The 15964-nt window shown below is 43.4% G+C and overlaps 1 protein-coding gene across 5 annotated transcripts in view; it reads left to right on the top strand.

Annotated features, from left to right (window-relative positions):
• LOC146685785 (palmitoyltransferase ZDHHC14-like) overlaps positions 1–15964 on the top strand; it is a 72672-nt gene that overhangs the window by 14501 nt on the left and 42207 nt on the right. For all 5 annotated transcript variants that reach the window (XM_085441751.1, XM_085441753.1, XM_085441752.1 and 2 more), the window contains exon 3: positions 5257–5417. In XM_085441751.1, the coding sequence (XP_085297877.1) occupies positions 5257–5417 (161 nt within the window). The remainder of the gene's footprint in view (positions 1–5256; positions 5418–15964) is intronic.

Raw genomic sequence — 15964 nt, 5'->3', positions numbered from 1 at the left:
TGCGCTATGAATTCTGGGACACAGCTGCTTCTTCTTCTTCTTCAGGGTTTAACGGCAGCTGGCATCCTTGTACATGCAATGCTGCCATCTTCTGTTTCAGTCCGTTATTACACTCTTAAATCCTACTACTTATTCCTGCGTCTTTTGGGATCTTACAAAGCTTCAAACGACACGTCGACTATTAAATCAGTCGTTGACGATTGTGATAGTCGACTAATCGTGGCAGCCCTAGTTGACAGCACTGATGTGTCGGAGTGGACACAGCCGACTTTCTGTAAACAGGAGCTGAAACTGAGCTTTGATTTTTACATTCACATATGAAACTCTGCTGTACAGTTCACTAGACGCCAGCTTACAAAGGTCCTCTTTGGTGTGGAAACCTTTTAAATGTTTAAACAAACAGGGCAGCTGTTCATTTTAACTTGCGTTTAATAGTGAAAGTTAATCCCCCCCCCCCCCCCCCCCCCCCCCCTACTGCTCACCGTCTTTTATCAGGATTAGTCTTTTTTAGTATAGATGACAAACGAGGAAATGAACAGGTTTTGTAAAATAACACAACAGACTCACTGCGAGCTGGGTGAACTCACAGCATTGAGTTCACTCTGCTCATAAACTTCGTCAAAGGCCCATAAACTCGTAGGTTGTAATAAATAACAGGCATTTTTTCTGTTTCACTGTCACTGCGATGATACCAACATCAGATAAGTCACTGTTTGTTCCTATTTAGGCACATGTATTGAGATTTCACCTGTGGTCTTTGTGGATCACATCAACAGCAGTTCTTTGTCTTTATTAATCAAACGATTTCTTGAGACACCTAAAAGGGCTGTATCGAAGCAATCGTGCTGTCTTGTCTCATTTTTTTTTTTTTTAATGTATTTTTGTGGGGTTTTTTTCTTGTTCCTTGGAAGCTTCAGCCTCACTCCTGTGGCTGTTTCCAGGGTAACCACATCCCCCTTCGAAATTTACCATGTCTGACATTGGATACTGTCCGTCTCCATGGCAACAAAGGCCCAGTTAAATATAAGATTTTGTGTCAAGTAAAGAGAAGTAAAGATGCAAATTTGAATTTCCTTGTGAATTTCTGCTCGTTTCAAAGCTTGAAGGCAGTGAGAGTGGCCTGTAGGCTTTACGCTCCGTGTTCGGTGGCTGATAAAGGTTTTTTTAAAGACTTTGTCAGGAAGATCTTAAACCAGGCGAGATGTTGGTTGCCTAGAGCATGTCCGTGTTTTTCTATCGATCCATGTGGATAGAAGAGGCAGGCTTCATGTCGCTCCTGTCCTGCTCCTCTAATGGCTTTAGTGCTTAATCTCTGCCCAGCTCTACCCACCTGTCACTTTCTATCACACATGACTGCCTTTTCATTATGTTCCCCATGTCTGACACATTGAGACACAGCACCTGAGGACACAGGCAGCAGGTTTTCGCTCTGCTCTCTCAGACTTCTCTGTAGGCATTCGCTGAATGACAAGTTTTGAAATGTAAGACATGTTTTTGTTTGCCACAGAGCGCACATTCACGTGCACTTTGTTGGTCAGCAGAAAGAGAACCTTCCCCGCAGTCCATCATGTATTCATTTCTAAATGATCGTTTCAGCTTGATTTTGATTACTTCAGAATTGTGCAGATCTCAGCTTTGGGTTAATTGTTACAGATGCAGCACCCTCACACGAGGTCTGCCAAGCTTTTTACAACTGTAACGATTTCCCATTAGCACTTCTAATTAGAGGATTCATTAATGTGGTGTGTGACCAATCATAGTGAATAGAGGCAAGATTGAGCAGGCGGATGAAAAGATGCTCTGTAATGACACAAGACTTTGAAATTGTGTGTTTCCATGGGACAGATGTAGACTGACAGAGGCAGGCTGTGGGTCTCTGTCAGCTGCTGTGATTCACCCTCCAGCATCAAGCTGCAGGCTCATTTATTAATGGCTAAAACAATCCCCCTGTATGCTATGCTATTGTTTTATTAGCTTAACTTATTGCTTATTGAAGTTATACAGACAGAATATCAGCGGATAATCAGATGCCCTTGATTATCTTATCATTAAGTGTAAGCAGATGTTGTAGCAGTTTGCAGATCTGGAGGATTCACGTGTGTGACGTCCACTCCTGGGTGGATGTCACAGCAAATTCCCCTCAGTCTGCAAAGCTCAGAGAAATACAAAAAAGACGGTCCTAAGTTGGCATGTTAAAGACTACAATTCACGTCAGTGCTGTTGTTTACAAGCATGAACAAGTATGGCTGGTTTGGAAGGGAAACCCTTCCCAGAACGAACAGCAGCACCTTTGGAGAAAACCCAACACCTCATACCAGCTGTCAGCACGGTGGTGGAGGGCTGATGATTTAAGCACCTGACAGACCATGAACTCCTCTCTAGAGTCAGATGTGAGGCCAGCTGTCTGGCAGCTGGAGCTCGGCCTACACTGGTTGTAAAATGCCACTACAATAAATAAAATGCACAACAATAATGCAGTAAAATATAGAAAAATAAATAAAATGTCAATAACAAAAACAACAACTACTGTTAAAACCAAAATGTTTAGGTCAACGTGTGTTTAAAGCCAGACTATAAAAATGTGTCTTTAGTAACGATTTATGATGTTTGAGCGTTTGTGCAAATCTGATATCCAGAGTCTGGGACCTGCCACAGAGAGGGTCTGTCAGTTTAGCTGCACATTTAATCACTGTGTTGCTCAATATAAGAAAAGAATTTAACTGCACGTGTGTTTCACTACACGAGGAAAAAATGCTGCTCGATTTAATGAAAGAAATCTGTCGGCACAACTCTGTGAGCTTAAACTGTAAAAAGATCTGTAGATTTACAGGAACCCTTCTCAGTGCTCATTTTTCAGTGTCCTGGAATTATAAAGCAGAAAGGTTTCGGTAATTCACCAAAAATACCCTGTTTTTATTTTATTTTATTTACATTCATGGATTTTACTGTGGACACGCTATTAAAAACAAACCAAAACATAAATTTCTATTGGGGGGGTGGACAACTTCTGTCATTTGTTTTTCTGTCATTGTAGTGTGAAAGACTGTGGGGACGTCCTCATCAGCAGGACGAGCAGTAAAACCTAAACTGAGAATACAGTTAGAAGACCAAAATCTGTGTCCTCCTTCACGTGTTGCAGAGATGTCCTGTGGGCCTCTTTGCCTCTTGGCCTTATGTTTAAAACCTGCAATTTATAGCATAGGCCCTAGTTGGGTTTTTATAGAAAAAAATATTATACTACTCATACATATCTATGTGATAAATACAGCACAATGAGCAATATGAGAGTATTTAAACACTAAAACACACATGGAGGTGAAGAGCAGCCTGATTTGTGCACATTTTAATATTTACAGTTGAATTGGTGATGATATTTTTTCAGATTTCTATAAATAAAAGTGGGCTGCACTGCTGCCTCGTCCCGTGACGAGAACATGCTCTGTTTGATTGGTGTTAGAGGATGATATCTCTGCTGTGGTGAGTGTAGAAGCAGGAGGGGTGAAGCACACAGAGTGTCCACGTCCTAAAAAGAGAAGGCAGCGTTTTTAAATCATTCAAAACTTATATTGACGTAAAAGAAATGAGATTCAAATTTGAAGCAATGAATTACCAAGGAGAGCAGGAGAAACGGCATCCTGCTGGGAGCCGTGCCGTCTGCAGCCTCCCACTGACAGTCGAGAGTTTTCTGCTGAGCTCTGTGTCGCTGTGGATGCAGAGAGCAGCAGGACTGGACTGTCTGCACTCAGCCAGGGTACAGCTCAGGTCAGCTTCAGTCTTTCTGAGTCATAAAATCTTTTACTTGGTATTCATCTCACAGAGCCTCTTATCTAGATTTTATTTTTAACTTCACACCAAAATGAACTGATGGCGGCAGGATGTGTAACTTCTACACTCTTTTCCAGAAGACGCTGGATCCCAGTTCAAATGTGCGTCTACTCAGACCACTATCGTTAGAAGAACCCAGCATGGCAAATCTAAATATGGCCCAGTTCAGCAGATTAATAATAATAATAATAATAATAATAATAATAATAATGGATTGGATTTATATAGCGCTTTTCAAGGCACCCAAAGCGCTTTACAATGCCACTATTTATTCACTCTCACATTCATACACTGGTGGAGGCAGCTACAGTTGTAGCCACAGCTGCCCTGGGGCAGACTGACAGAAGCGAGGCTGCCATATCGCGCCATCGGCCCCTCTGGCCAACACCAGTAGGCAAGTAGGGTAAAGTGTCTTGCCCAAGGACACAATGACCAGGACAGAGAGCCCAGGGATCGAACCAGCGACCTTCCGGTTACAGATGCGATTCCCAACCCCCTGAGCCACGGTCGCCCTTCTTCCAGATTAACTGGTGTTGGCACATATCATACCCCTAAGGTGCTTCATCTGAAGACCAGCGTGATAAAACCAACCTGAGCTGGAAAAAGAAGCCGATGCTAAACATCTGCACTTTCTCTGCTGGCCGCTTGAGGCTGGTTCCAAGACGAGTCGAGCTGCATAGTACAGCATGAAAAACCATGTTTACTGATTCGCTGGTGTGTGTGCTTACTTAGTGGCCCATGAAGTTTATGGGTACAGCTCAGTTACCCAAAAATGTGTTCAAAATACAGAGCACAAAACTGGTGAGTGACATCACACAGCGAGTAAAAGATAACGGGGGAAAAAACATGCACGCTGCATGGTTTGCTGTTTCCATAAACTGCATAACATGTCGGCGGCATGTGCTCAGTCCTGCCAGTGTGGCAGTGCTGCTCTGCATTCCTCAGCAACATCCCTCACAGCATACGGCTGCCACATGTTCCTTCAGCCGTCCTTGTCTGGAGTAGCTCCTCTTTGCGGACCTCAAATCTGATCCAGCAGACCACAGTGTAACAGATGAAATGGGATGCAGCAGCCTGTGTCCTGCCTCTGTGGGACCTAAATGTGATTACTGTAATAACCACCTGCGCTGTTGGATGTTTAATGGGATTATGTGAGTTTGTCTCATTAAAGCAGATTAAAACACAGGGGACTGACTCTTACATGTGTGTCGGTCTATTAAGCGGTCATATCCACTTACTGGTCATTAAGCAGCGAGAGTTTGGTGTTTCCACTTCATCAGTTTCCGCGCTCGTCTCCGCTGGTGTCCGTTATGTGCTAACGATTAAATCGAGCTAGGCAGCCTGCCGGCGTTTGTCCAGTGTTACACCAAGACTGCGTTTCTGCCGTCATTGTTGCTCATCTTTTCCTCATCGCCTCTCCTTGTCCTACAGTTGTCCGTTCCTGGCGCAGCAGTTGACTCCAGTCATCCCGGTCATAGGAGGTGTGCTGTTTCTGTTTGTGCTGGGGACGCTCCTGAGAACAAGCTTCAGTGACCCCGGAGTGCTGCCCAGGGCCAGCCCAGACGAGGCCGCCGACCTGGAGAGGCAGATAGGTAAACCCCCAAAACACTGGGATCAAAACCTGTTACTGAACTGAAGTTTGCATTTTTGTGCTACAATAAAGGGAGACCTATATTGATCACATCACACTGTTTAGTTATTATTTGATTAGATTATAGGTACATGAGCACGTGGCTCATGAGCATTCTGTGTGTGTGTAGTGTTTGTTTTCGGGAATCCAGCTCCGACTGACTGTAACAGCACTTTACATCCAGGATGAGATGAGTTCTTGGCGCTACTTTAACCAAATGGGCTTTGATGTAACGCTTACTCATAAATTATCTTTTGATAAGTTCCAAATCTAATTTGTCATATGAAAGATAAGACTGTTGATGCATTAGGAGATACTTGATATGAGGTAAGTGAATTACTGGCAGCAGAGCACAAGCATGAGTCAAAAAACAGCCAAGATTATTTTGAGATGTGGACCTGTTAATGAAATGTGTTGCTGTGTCACTGAGTGTTTTTTTTCCTGCTGTTTGATTCTATTTTGTCACCAAAGCAAACTGCAAAATCAGCTGATATGCGGGGGAAAAAAACCGCGTGCGTAATGTCGTATCGGTGCACAGATACTGAGGCGATGCATGTACGAGTGCATTACTACAAGCTAGTGCTAGGAGGCTGCTGGCAATGTTGAGAAACGTGGACAGCAGTTAAAAATGAAGGCCCACTTCGCTGTGAGCACGCCTAAAAGTGCTGCTTCTCCCATCTGAGAGACTTGGTGGCAGTAGCAAACGTTTGATTACACATCAAAGGTGATGGCAAGCTCTGAAGTCACTGAAATTAATTCTTTTTATTTAAATTAGAGCTGCTGAAGTTGTGCTTTGTAGCTTGATCCAAGCAAAATGTAAAGGGAGGCAACTGACCTGATCAGAAGTGAATTAGACAAAGATTGATGGAAGTCACTAAACTTGTCCAACGATGGTGGGAGTGTAGTCTGCTTCCTGAGGCTTCATTCAGAGAAGGAAAGGAAACAATCAAGGGTCCTCCAGACTGGAATTTGCACTGGAAACTGTATCCATTTTAGTCACTGACTCACTGATCTGTAAATGTGTCCAGCTGCTCTGTAGCTAAATGGATTACCACCACTTAACTGATGGTTTAACTTTGCAAAGCCTATTTTTAAAGCCTTCTTTAAAGTTCTGCTGTTTTTCTTTTCTTTTTTTGTTTTGTATTTGGAATGCAAAGCTCCCGTTTCCCAGCCATGGGTCTTTTTCCGTGCTTCAGGCCACTAGGGCCTCATTAAACAAACTCTGGACCGGCTTAATTAATCTCATTAGGAGACTTAAAAGCTTTTGGAGGGAAGGTACAGTACAGAGAGCTCGGAGCGGCGGGGCTGAGAAAGAGTTGTGCAGAAGTATGTTATGTTGGTATTCCAGAGGATAAACAAATGAAAGGCCGAAAATATGAAAAATGTTGACCCAAATACCTCTTTACCCCCTCTACCCCCACCCAACTGGCTTTTGTGCTGTGCATTTCCAAGCAGGCGGTCTCCAAACTGGAACCTCTTCCTCACAGACTGATGATTGATGTCTGGCTGATTCTTTGTGCACAGGTTGTGAAATGATTAGAGGCATGAAGCAGCATACGATAATTTTTTTTTGTTTTGGTATTCATTCCCATCATATTTAACTCTTCTTTGTAACCTGTAGATGCAGGATTTGCATGAATTAGGATAGGTTCAAACAATATTACAGTCAAATCTCTACGCGGGTCCCAAGTGAAAAAACGACAGACATGAGAATCATTAGCCGAAATGTCTTTCGGTCATTCACTAAGGTAACCTATGGGTGTATATTAAGATTGCTGTGCCACGAGAGTGTTCACCTTAATTTTTACGTTCCAGGATTGTAGTCTATATTCCATCCAATCCTCTGCATGACAGTAGATTAATAGGCTGCCTAATTATTGGTACCATTGTAGATCTTATTATGTGCAATTTGAAAGAACCTCACCTGTAATGGCATGAGGGTCTCACACACATGCACACGCTTCATACGTGGTAAAAACTTTGTTCAAATGTGTTTTCCATAGAGCTCCTGTCTCTTCTCACGCCTCCTGTTACTTTTTCCATTCAAACACTATCATCTCCTCCTCCTGGGTGCATGCTCTCACAGTTCTTTTTTTGGTTCTGGCGATGGCGTGGAAGCTTGATATGCAAGACATTAGCAGCCACATGTGTTAGCTCTTAACTTGATCATCCCTTTCAAGTCCCAGCAACAACTAGCCCAGCATGTGCCCGTCTCTTTCAGGCACTCTCATCTTCACAGCTGGGATTTAAAAGAGAGATTTAAAAAGCAAAAAAACAAAACCATTTTTGTCTAGTTTTCAGGTGTCAGTGAATTTCCACAGCCATGCTTTTGTCGTGCGCTCCTTCTTCAGTTCCTCCTCTCTTACTTGCAACACGACTCACTCCTGGCAGCTATATCTTCTGATTCAGACGGCTCTCATCTCTCTTCTTTTTTTTTTTTTTTTTATTTCAAACCTAATATGTGCTTATGTAACTGTGCAGATATTCATAATAGCGAAGCAGCTTTGTGAGCAGGGGGAACTTCACATGCGCTGCCATAATGTAATGTCTCTGCTCCGCTCCAGGCCTGTTTCCCATGTGCTCAGGTGCTGCTTTGGTTTCTTTTTTTTCCTATAGCGTTACTACAGCCAACTCTACATCCACCCTTATTTCTTTTTTTAACCATTTACTACATTTATGTTCAGTATCCCACAGTACTACGCTGCTTTAGGATACATGAAATCAAACCTCTGCAAACGGCGCTGACTCAGTTTTATGAATGAGCAGAAATTGAGATGTTTTTGGAAATGGACACCTGTGTTTGTATATTGACCGAGTCGTGTGTGTGTGTGTGTGTGTGTGTGTGTGTGTGTGTGTGTGTGTGTGTGTGTGTGTGTGTGTGTGTGTGTGTGTGTGAGAGAGAGAGAGAGAGAGAATCCCAGGTAAAACAAGGTGATGGTGTTGAGCACTAAAGTAACCAAAGCTAAAACGAATTGTGTTAACGGAAATATAAATCAGAACTAGATATTTCAGGAAATTTTGAATGCATTGCATGTTTTGTGTTCTGAGTGCATATAGCGCCATAAATCCCTTACCTCATACATAAATAATGATGTTTTCAGGTTAAAGTACTGCAAGGGTCAAAAATGACACCGCTCTTATTGATCGGTTGGCTCAACACCAGAGGGGCAGATGTGTGTACGGTACGAGGCCTCTCAGCATCCCTGCATTCACGATGCTGATGCTCGACCTGTGATGCCATCGTCGTGAGCGGATATTCAGAGTGGTCGGCCTGGAGTTTTGCCTAAATTCCTGAATCAAATATGCGGCATGTTTGGACAAGCAGACATTTGAGAGTTATGAGACATAATGCAGTTTTTGTGATCCACATTCTCACTGTCCTGTCACTCTGCTTAGTGCAGTTAATCATTGGAGGAGGACGTCTGAGGTCAGGAAAGGCAGCACAGCTTGTTGTTTATCTCAACTTGAACTTGAGACAAGAGCTGATTTCTCTTCAGTTTGCTACATTTGACGTGTGTGCATGTCTGCCTGCCTGCCCAATATGTCAGGACTAGACGGGCTGGCATCAGTTCAGCTATCACATGCCAAATCCGAAAGACTCTCTGAAGCATTAATCAGAGGGAAGGATGGTCAGAGCTGCCGGTTTCCTTTTTCCCACTTAATGTGGTCCAGGCCAGTTGGTGAATGTCAGGACAGCCTCGCTGTTTTTCCAAAGCTACCAGCCAGACTCAAGGCCAGCAGAGGAAATAGATTTTGGAAGGCTTAAAGCGTGGACTGCTGGAGGAAGGATGGGGACATCAGTAGGGGATACAGCCACATTTAGTCTTTTCATCGCTGGGTGTTTGAAGGTAGAACCACATGAAATACATGATTTATTTTCCTTATCGCTGTACATATATCTCTCTGTGTATGGTCCTGTGATGTTCCTCGTGTCTGATTGACTAATTGATTATACAGGAGAAGAAAAAAGTTTGAAAGCACTCAGAAAACCGAATTGTGCTCAGTTTAATGGATGAAGTTATAAATGTTCCACTAAAGGCGGGATCCCTCAAGGATCCATTCTAGGTCCTTTTGTTCTTGATTAGGGATGGGTATCGTATAGGTTTATCCGATACCGGTGCCAAACCGGTACTTTTGAAACGGTGCTGGTGCTTAAACGGTGCTCAAACCGGTGCTTAAAGAATGGAGAACATAAAATTGATCCAAAAACCTCTCATGTTCAGCTGTTTTTTTGTGAAAAGATAACAATGTTAGCCTTTTCTGCAGCTATGGGGCATATATGGTATCACTCTTGGCTGGAAGCAGTGCTTAAACAATGGAAAAAACACAAACTTTGTCCAAAAACCTCTCATGTTTAGCTGTTTTCCACTTTTTCTTTGGTCATTTTAGCCTTTTTGGCCAGGGTGAATGGAGTATCTGCCATCAAACAAGAAGACAGCCGCATGTAACTATGATGATGTTTGCTAGTTCACCTTACATGCATTAATGTAATAACGTGGTTAGCCTACTCAATGTAAATTACACACGAACAACATTAAGCTACTCACGCAGAGAAGAACGGCTGCTACTGCTGCCATCATCATCAGTCATCATTTCTGCTACACTGGCAGGGCTAGGGGCCAGGACTCTACTCTTCGTGTTTTTGGGGGATGTTGCTAACTCCGGGTCCGATAACAGGCACCACACCCGCAGTAGATGCGCTCAGTGTGAGGTCTCGCAGCAAGCTATCAAATACGCCGCATTTCTCGGCTTTAAAAAAAAACAAAACGCTATGCGTCGCCAGGTGTTTCATCGGATTTGAGGTGTTGCCTCCTTTGACAGTATCACAGTATCAGCTTAAAGCACTTGTTGCAGGCTGCTGAGTTTGCATCTTTTGCAGTGAAGTACAGCCAGACTTTGTAATCTGTAGCTCTGCTCTAAATAGGGCTGGGCGATATGGCCTAAAATCAATATCACGATAAATTGAGCAGTTAACCTCGATAACGATAAATGGACAATAACCACCCCAAGTGCCAAAAAAAAAACAAACGTTTTTTTTTCTTTTTCTTTTGATGGGGCTGTGGCAGGCAGCATAGTTCCTCCAGTTATTTTGATAATATTATTCCCCCTAGACCTATTCATTGCAATTATATTATTACCACTTTAAAGGACTGTAAAATGTCACTGAAAATAAATGAAGACAATAGTAGTAAGTACTTTTAGTGGTTAAGATTTATTAACTGAACTGAACTTGTGTTACCTTGACTTGACGCAACAGTCTTTTTGCAGAGTTTACATTTAACAATTTTTTTGATCAATATCATCCTTGTTGAATCCAAAATGTTGCCAAACGATTGATGATGCATTTTTTTGTTAACAACCATGTCCTCTTTTTTTTTTTTTTTTTTTTTTATTATGTTGCTCTTTGTTGTTTGCTTTCTCTTCTGTTTTTTTTTTCTCCATACAGGTGACCCAGGTGTTTTTTTTTCTTTTTTCTTTCTTCTCTTTCTTCCCCCCCCCCTTCTCACTGTCTCTTCTCCCCTTTGGTTTTCTTTCTCTCCCTCTCTTTCTTTCATTCTTTCTCCCTGTCCTATCCCCCAGTCATGTCTGTCCCGTTTGTAGCAACTGAAAATAAAATAAATTCATAATTATAATAAAGGTCAATCAAATGGACCAATATGGCAAGGCCATGATGATCCACTTGGTAAAATAAATCCGCTTGGCATCTTTCTTGGCCTTAAGACAACAATTCTGATGGCTAAAGATCCAAACGGGACACAAAAAAAACAAAAAACAACCATCTCCTCTTCCTCCACCACCAGCTCTACCTCCGTTGCTGCTGCTTCAACATTTAAATCGTCCTCCATTTGTTCACCCGTGTCTCGTCTTGTTACAGGTAGTAGAGTCATGTGACTCCACCCCGTTAAGTCTGTAATGTAGCACAGCGTCTTAAAGGGACATGAACATCGCCAACCTGCACATGCCTTTTCTTTTTTTTTTTTAAATACCGAATTTACCGACATGGGCAAAATGACGTCGATGAGAGTCATAAATTTCGGTAACGATAAATTTTTGATATATCGCCAAGCCCTAGCTCTAAAAGAACGTACGTACCTGGGCCCGCCTACTATCCTGTTATCCTACGGAAACGTAAAATGATTGGCTAGAATCTAAAGTGTATCACAGCTCAGGAAAAAAAAAAAAAGCACCGAAATGTGCGCTGCTTTTTGGTCTGGTTACTACCGTTTATGTCAGAACCGATACCGGTACCCATCCCTATTCTTGATACACATTTCACAGCTCGTTTTATCCTTCAGTAGTCAGTGTCGCTGTTATGCAGATGACACAGTTTTATCCGCCCGCGATCCTTCATAGGGAAATATCCAACACTTATCATTTCAAATTGGTTCACTCGATTTTAGTCAAAGCTGAGGTGCCTCCTGTTTCTCCACTGTGCTGTGTTGTTTCTATTTTTACACTTTATGTTCTTAGGTTGAAGCTTTATGCTTTGAGGTTGACGGCTCACACCCTGTAGTAGTCCACTACGACTGTTTGTAATAGCACAACAGGCCTAAAGTGTTCTGCAGTTATTAAACACATTTCCTGTAATCTTATCACCAAACCCTCAGCCTCGTCTCGGAACTGAGGACGCCATCATCTACCTGCTCAATCGTGTCTACACCCATCTGGACCAGCCGGCGAGCACTGTGAGGGTCATGTTTTTTTTACTTTTTCCAGTGCTTTCAACACCATCAGGCCGACCCTCCTGGGTGATAAGTTAGCAGCGATGCAGGTGGATGCTTCTCTGGTGTCCTGGATTGTTGATTACCTGACAGGAAGACCACAATATGTACGTCTCCCACAGTGCGTGTCTGACAAGGTGATCAGCAACACAGGGGCACCACAGGGGACTGTCCTCTCCCCCTTCCTCTTCACCCTCTACACCACAGACTTCAGCCACTGCACAGAGACCTGCCATCTTCAGAAGTTTTCTGATGACTCTGCGGTGGTTGGATGCATCAGCAGGGATGATGAGACAGAGTACCGGGCTGTGGTCGACTCCTTTGTCACGTGGTGTGAGCAGAATCATCTGCAGCTCAACGTGGCAAAGACCAAGGAACTGATCGTGGACTTCAGGAAGACCAGGAAACACTTGACCCCTGTTTCAATTCAGGGGGTCAGTGTTGACATTGTGGAGGACTATAAATACCTTGGAGTACACATTGACAATAAACTGGACTGGGCTAAAAACACCACAGCACTTTACAGGAAGGGCCAGAGTCGTCTCTATTTTTTGAGGCGACTGAGGTCCTTCAACATCTGCCAGAAAATGCTGAGGATTTTCTATGAGTCTGTTGTGGCCAGTGCGATCCTCTATGCTGTTGCATGCTGGGGGAGCAGGCTGAGGGTCGCAGATGCCAACAGACTTAATAAACTGATCCGTAAGGCCAGCAATGTTGTGGCGATGGAGCTGGACTCCCTCAAGGTGGTGTCGGAGAGGCGGATGCTGTCCAAGATAAAGACAATGTTGGATAACACCTCCCACCCACTCCATGACATGCTGGTCAGTCACAGGAGCACGTTCAGTGAGAGACTGAGATTACCGAAAAGCACCACTGAACGACACAGGAAATCATTCCTGCCTGTGGCCATCTCCCTGTACAACGCATCCACTTAACACACTGTTTGCTGCTACAACTACACATGTTTCTTTTCCAACTATTTATTTATGAGTGACTTATGTATGTATGTATGTGTATATATATGTATATATTGTACTATTCTTAGTTAGTGTATTGTCTGTCTTGTCTTAATGTTGGTTTAAAATGGAGCACTGTAACAAAAAATAATTTCCCCCAGGGATCAATAAAGTATTCTGATTCTGATTCTGATTCTGAAACCCACATTATACTCTGCTCTCAAGTCTCTTCTGACTTGCACCCTGCTTTTAATTACTTTGTGTTTATTCTTTGCCTGCGCCTTTGGCAAAACCTTGATTTAGATGGCAAGCTCAAACACACACCCCATTACCAGAGAGAGACTAACTCGAGCCGTTCTCTATGAAGAGAGCCAGCTTAATCACATTAGATACAGCTTCCTTTGCCTGCAGTGATAAGACATGCTCGTCGGATTTTTAACACCTCTTAGGTCTGCTGAGAGCATTTCATGTATTTTGGCTGGTAGCAAATTTTGAGACTGCACCACAAATAAGAGCTTTTATCCCTGAAATGATTTTTATGATCACGAGCTGCTTCTTGAGCATCATAAGATGTCTGACACGGCTCGTCTCTTCCCTTCTGGCGTATTTGGCCCTTCAATCCTGGCCATTGCACCGTTAAATGCCACTAAAAGCTGGAACTGATTTGAATTTGTTTGGTCATAGATGGTGAAGTCCACAGAGCAGTGTCGATGCTGACCCAGTCTTGACCGCTAACTCGCCAAATGTAAAAAGTGGGGATAAATGAGCCAGAATACACCAGAGGCTTTAGGAAGAGATCAGAGATGCTCTCGCAGTGACCTGCTGTATTGGGAGCTAGTTTAATTCATCCCGAAGCCTGGTTGGCTCTTTGAATTTCAAAATACCCCACGTCTGCCTGCAGTATTGCTGACACGTCTGCCCCGTCTCAAGGATGAATGAATAATACCTTGTTTTAAATTACGGTCTTCTCATCATTCACGCTCAGACTTAAGCCGTCGCACGCTTCACCTCCCTCTGCTCATTGGTGGCGAGCGCCCTCGATCACATTTGTGTTTGACTTCATTGTTATTGGCCTCATAAGTAATAAGGTTTGCAGCTAGTGGAAAGAGGCTCTGTTACAAAGCTTCACTTCAGCATCTGTGAATTACTTTTACATGGATCTCCTGATAAAGGAGGGACGTCATCAAAGAAAGAAAAGCTCAACAGGGTTCATCATCACACCGAGACACAGAGAAACTGTTCGGAGGCATGGGAAGGTGTGCAGACGGCTAATTGGGAAGAAACAGAACTGACCAAAGGTGTGAGCCACAGGTGCTGCCTGTGTTTAAATGTCGTCTGAAGTGACGGTTTCTACATGTGGCATCTGCGTGCAAAGACCCAGGGCAGTGTTATGTAACAAACACACAGGTTCATCCAAACCCTTGACAGTTTGTGTCATGATCAAGTGTGCTGTGGAGTCGTTTCACTGGGGCTGATGTAAAACCGCCATCTTCTCTAGTCTTTGTCTCCTCTGTGTCGAGGCTGCTGATGGCTCGTTCGCAGATCTACAGTGACGTGGACGTGAGGAGAAAGAGATGAGTCGATGACAGAGCTGCAGGGGACTCTAACAAAGGAGTGCACACAAATAGAGCCGTCACTGTAGAGCTGTTTCACTGAAGCTCACAGGAGAAAAGAGAAATAACAGACAGTGACAAACAAACTTGGCGTGGAGCCGTTACACTGGCCTGGATTGACCCTGTCCCCTTAGATACACGGTGCAGGCCGGACCACGTGCCTAAGAATGACTTTAGCACTAGTCTTTGCCTGGTCTTTCCCGGTGGTCTCGGTTGTTCTCCGGTCAGGAGTCCTCGGTGAAGCAGCAGCAGTCTCCTTCCTAGTTGTCATATCTCACACAGGCAGAGGTCACATCTCTGCAGAATCGAGTCTTCATGGTCTTTCTTAGTTTACCTCGGAGACACAGTACATAGTCTAGAAGACTAACAGTCTTAGACCCACACAAGTATGCTCTCCACGGGTCTGTGTAGGTGGTCTCTGTTCCTCCCAGATTAGCTAAGATATCATAGGTGTGACTGTGAAAGGCTGCATGCACGTCAACCTCTCATTCTGGCAAACAGTTTGGATTGTTCTAGACCGAGCTTTGACGAAAGAATCCACTCTGAAAAGTTGTTAAAGAACATGGAGTTCAGTCCCCTGAACAGAGACCACAGCAGTTGTATTACACACACACATACAGGGAGTGCAGAATTATTAGGCAAGTTGTATTTTTGAGGAATAATTTTATTATTGAACAACCATGTTCTCAATGAACCCAAAAAACTCATTAATATCAAAGCTGAATGTTTTTGGAAGTAGTTTTTAGTTTTTTTTTTTTAGTTTTAGCTATTTTAGGGGGATATCTGTGTGTGCAGGTGACTATTACTGTGCAGAATTATTAGGCAACTTCCTTTCCTTTGGCAAAAAGGAAAGGAAGTTGCCTAATGCACACCTGATGCACACCTGATATAGGGTGTTGATGTCATTAGACCACCCCCCTTCTCATTACAGAGATGCACATCACCTAATATGCTTAATTGGTAGTAGGCTTTCGAGCCTATACAGCTTGGAGTAAGACAACATGCATGAAGAGGATGATGTGGGCAAAATACTCATTTGCCTAAGAATTCTGCACTCCCTGTATGAAGCCTGAGTAAAAGCAGATTGGTGTGGCAAACAAAAATAAGCAGATGTTCCAGGAAAGGAGCTGGATGTTAGGTTTGAAATGCACTCGACAAACTTTGTGTCATTTTGTCAGTCCTGAACTGACGCTTTGCTGCTTTGGATGAAGGTGGAAA

Source organism: Copadichromis virginalis, linkage group LG19 (genome assembly GCF_057382275.1).
Source record: "Copadichromis virginalis isolate Kocher_CV1m ecotype Utaka linkage group LG19, C_Virginalis_male_GT1.1, whole genome shotgun sequence".
NCBI classification, from domain to species: domain Eukaryota; kingdom Metazoa; phylum Chordata; class Actinopteri; order Cichliformes; family Cichlidae; genus Copadichromis; species Copadichromis virginalis.
The sequence above is the reverse complement of the archived record's forward strand: the minus strand, read 5'-3'. Positions and strand labels throughout refer to the sequence as shown.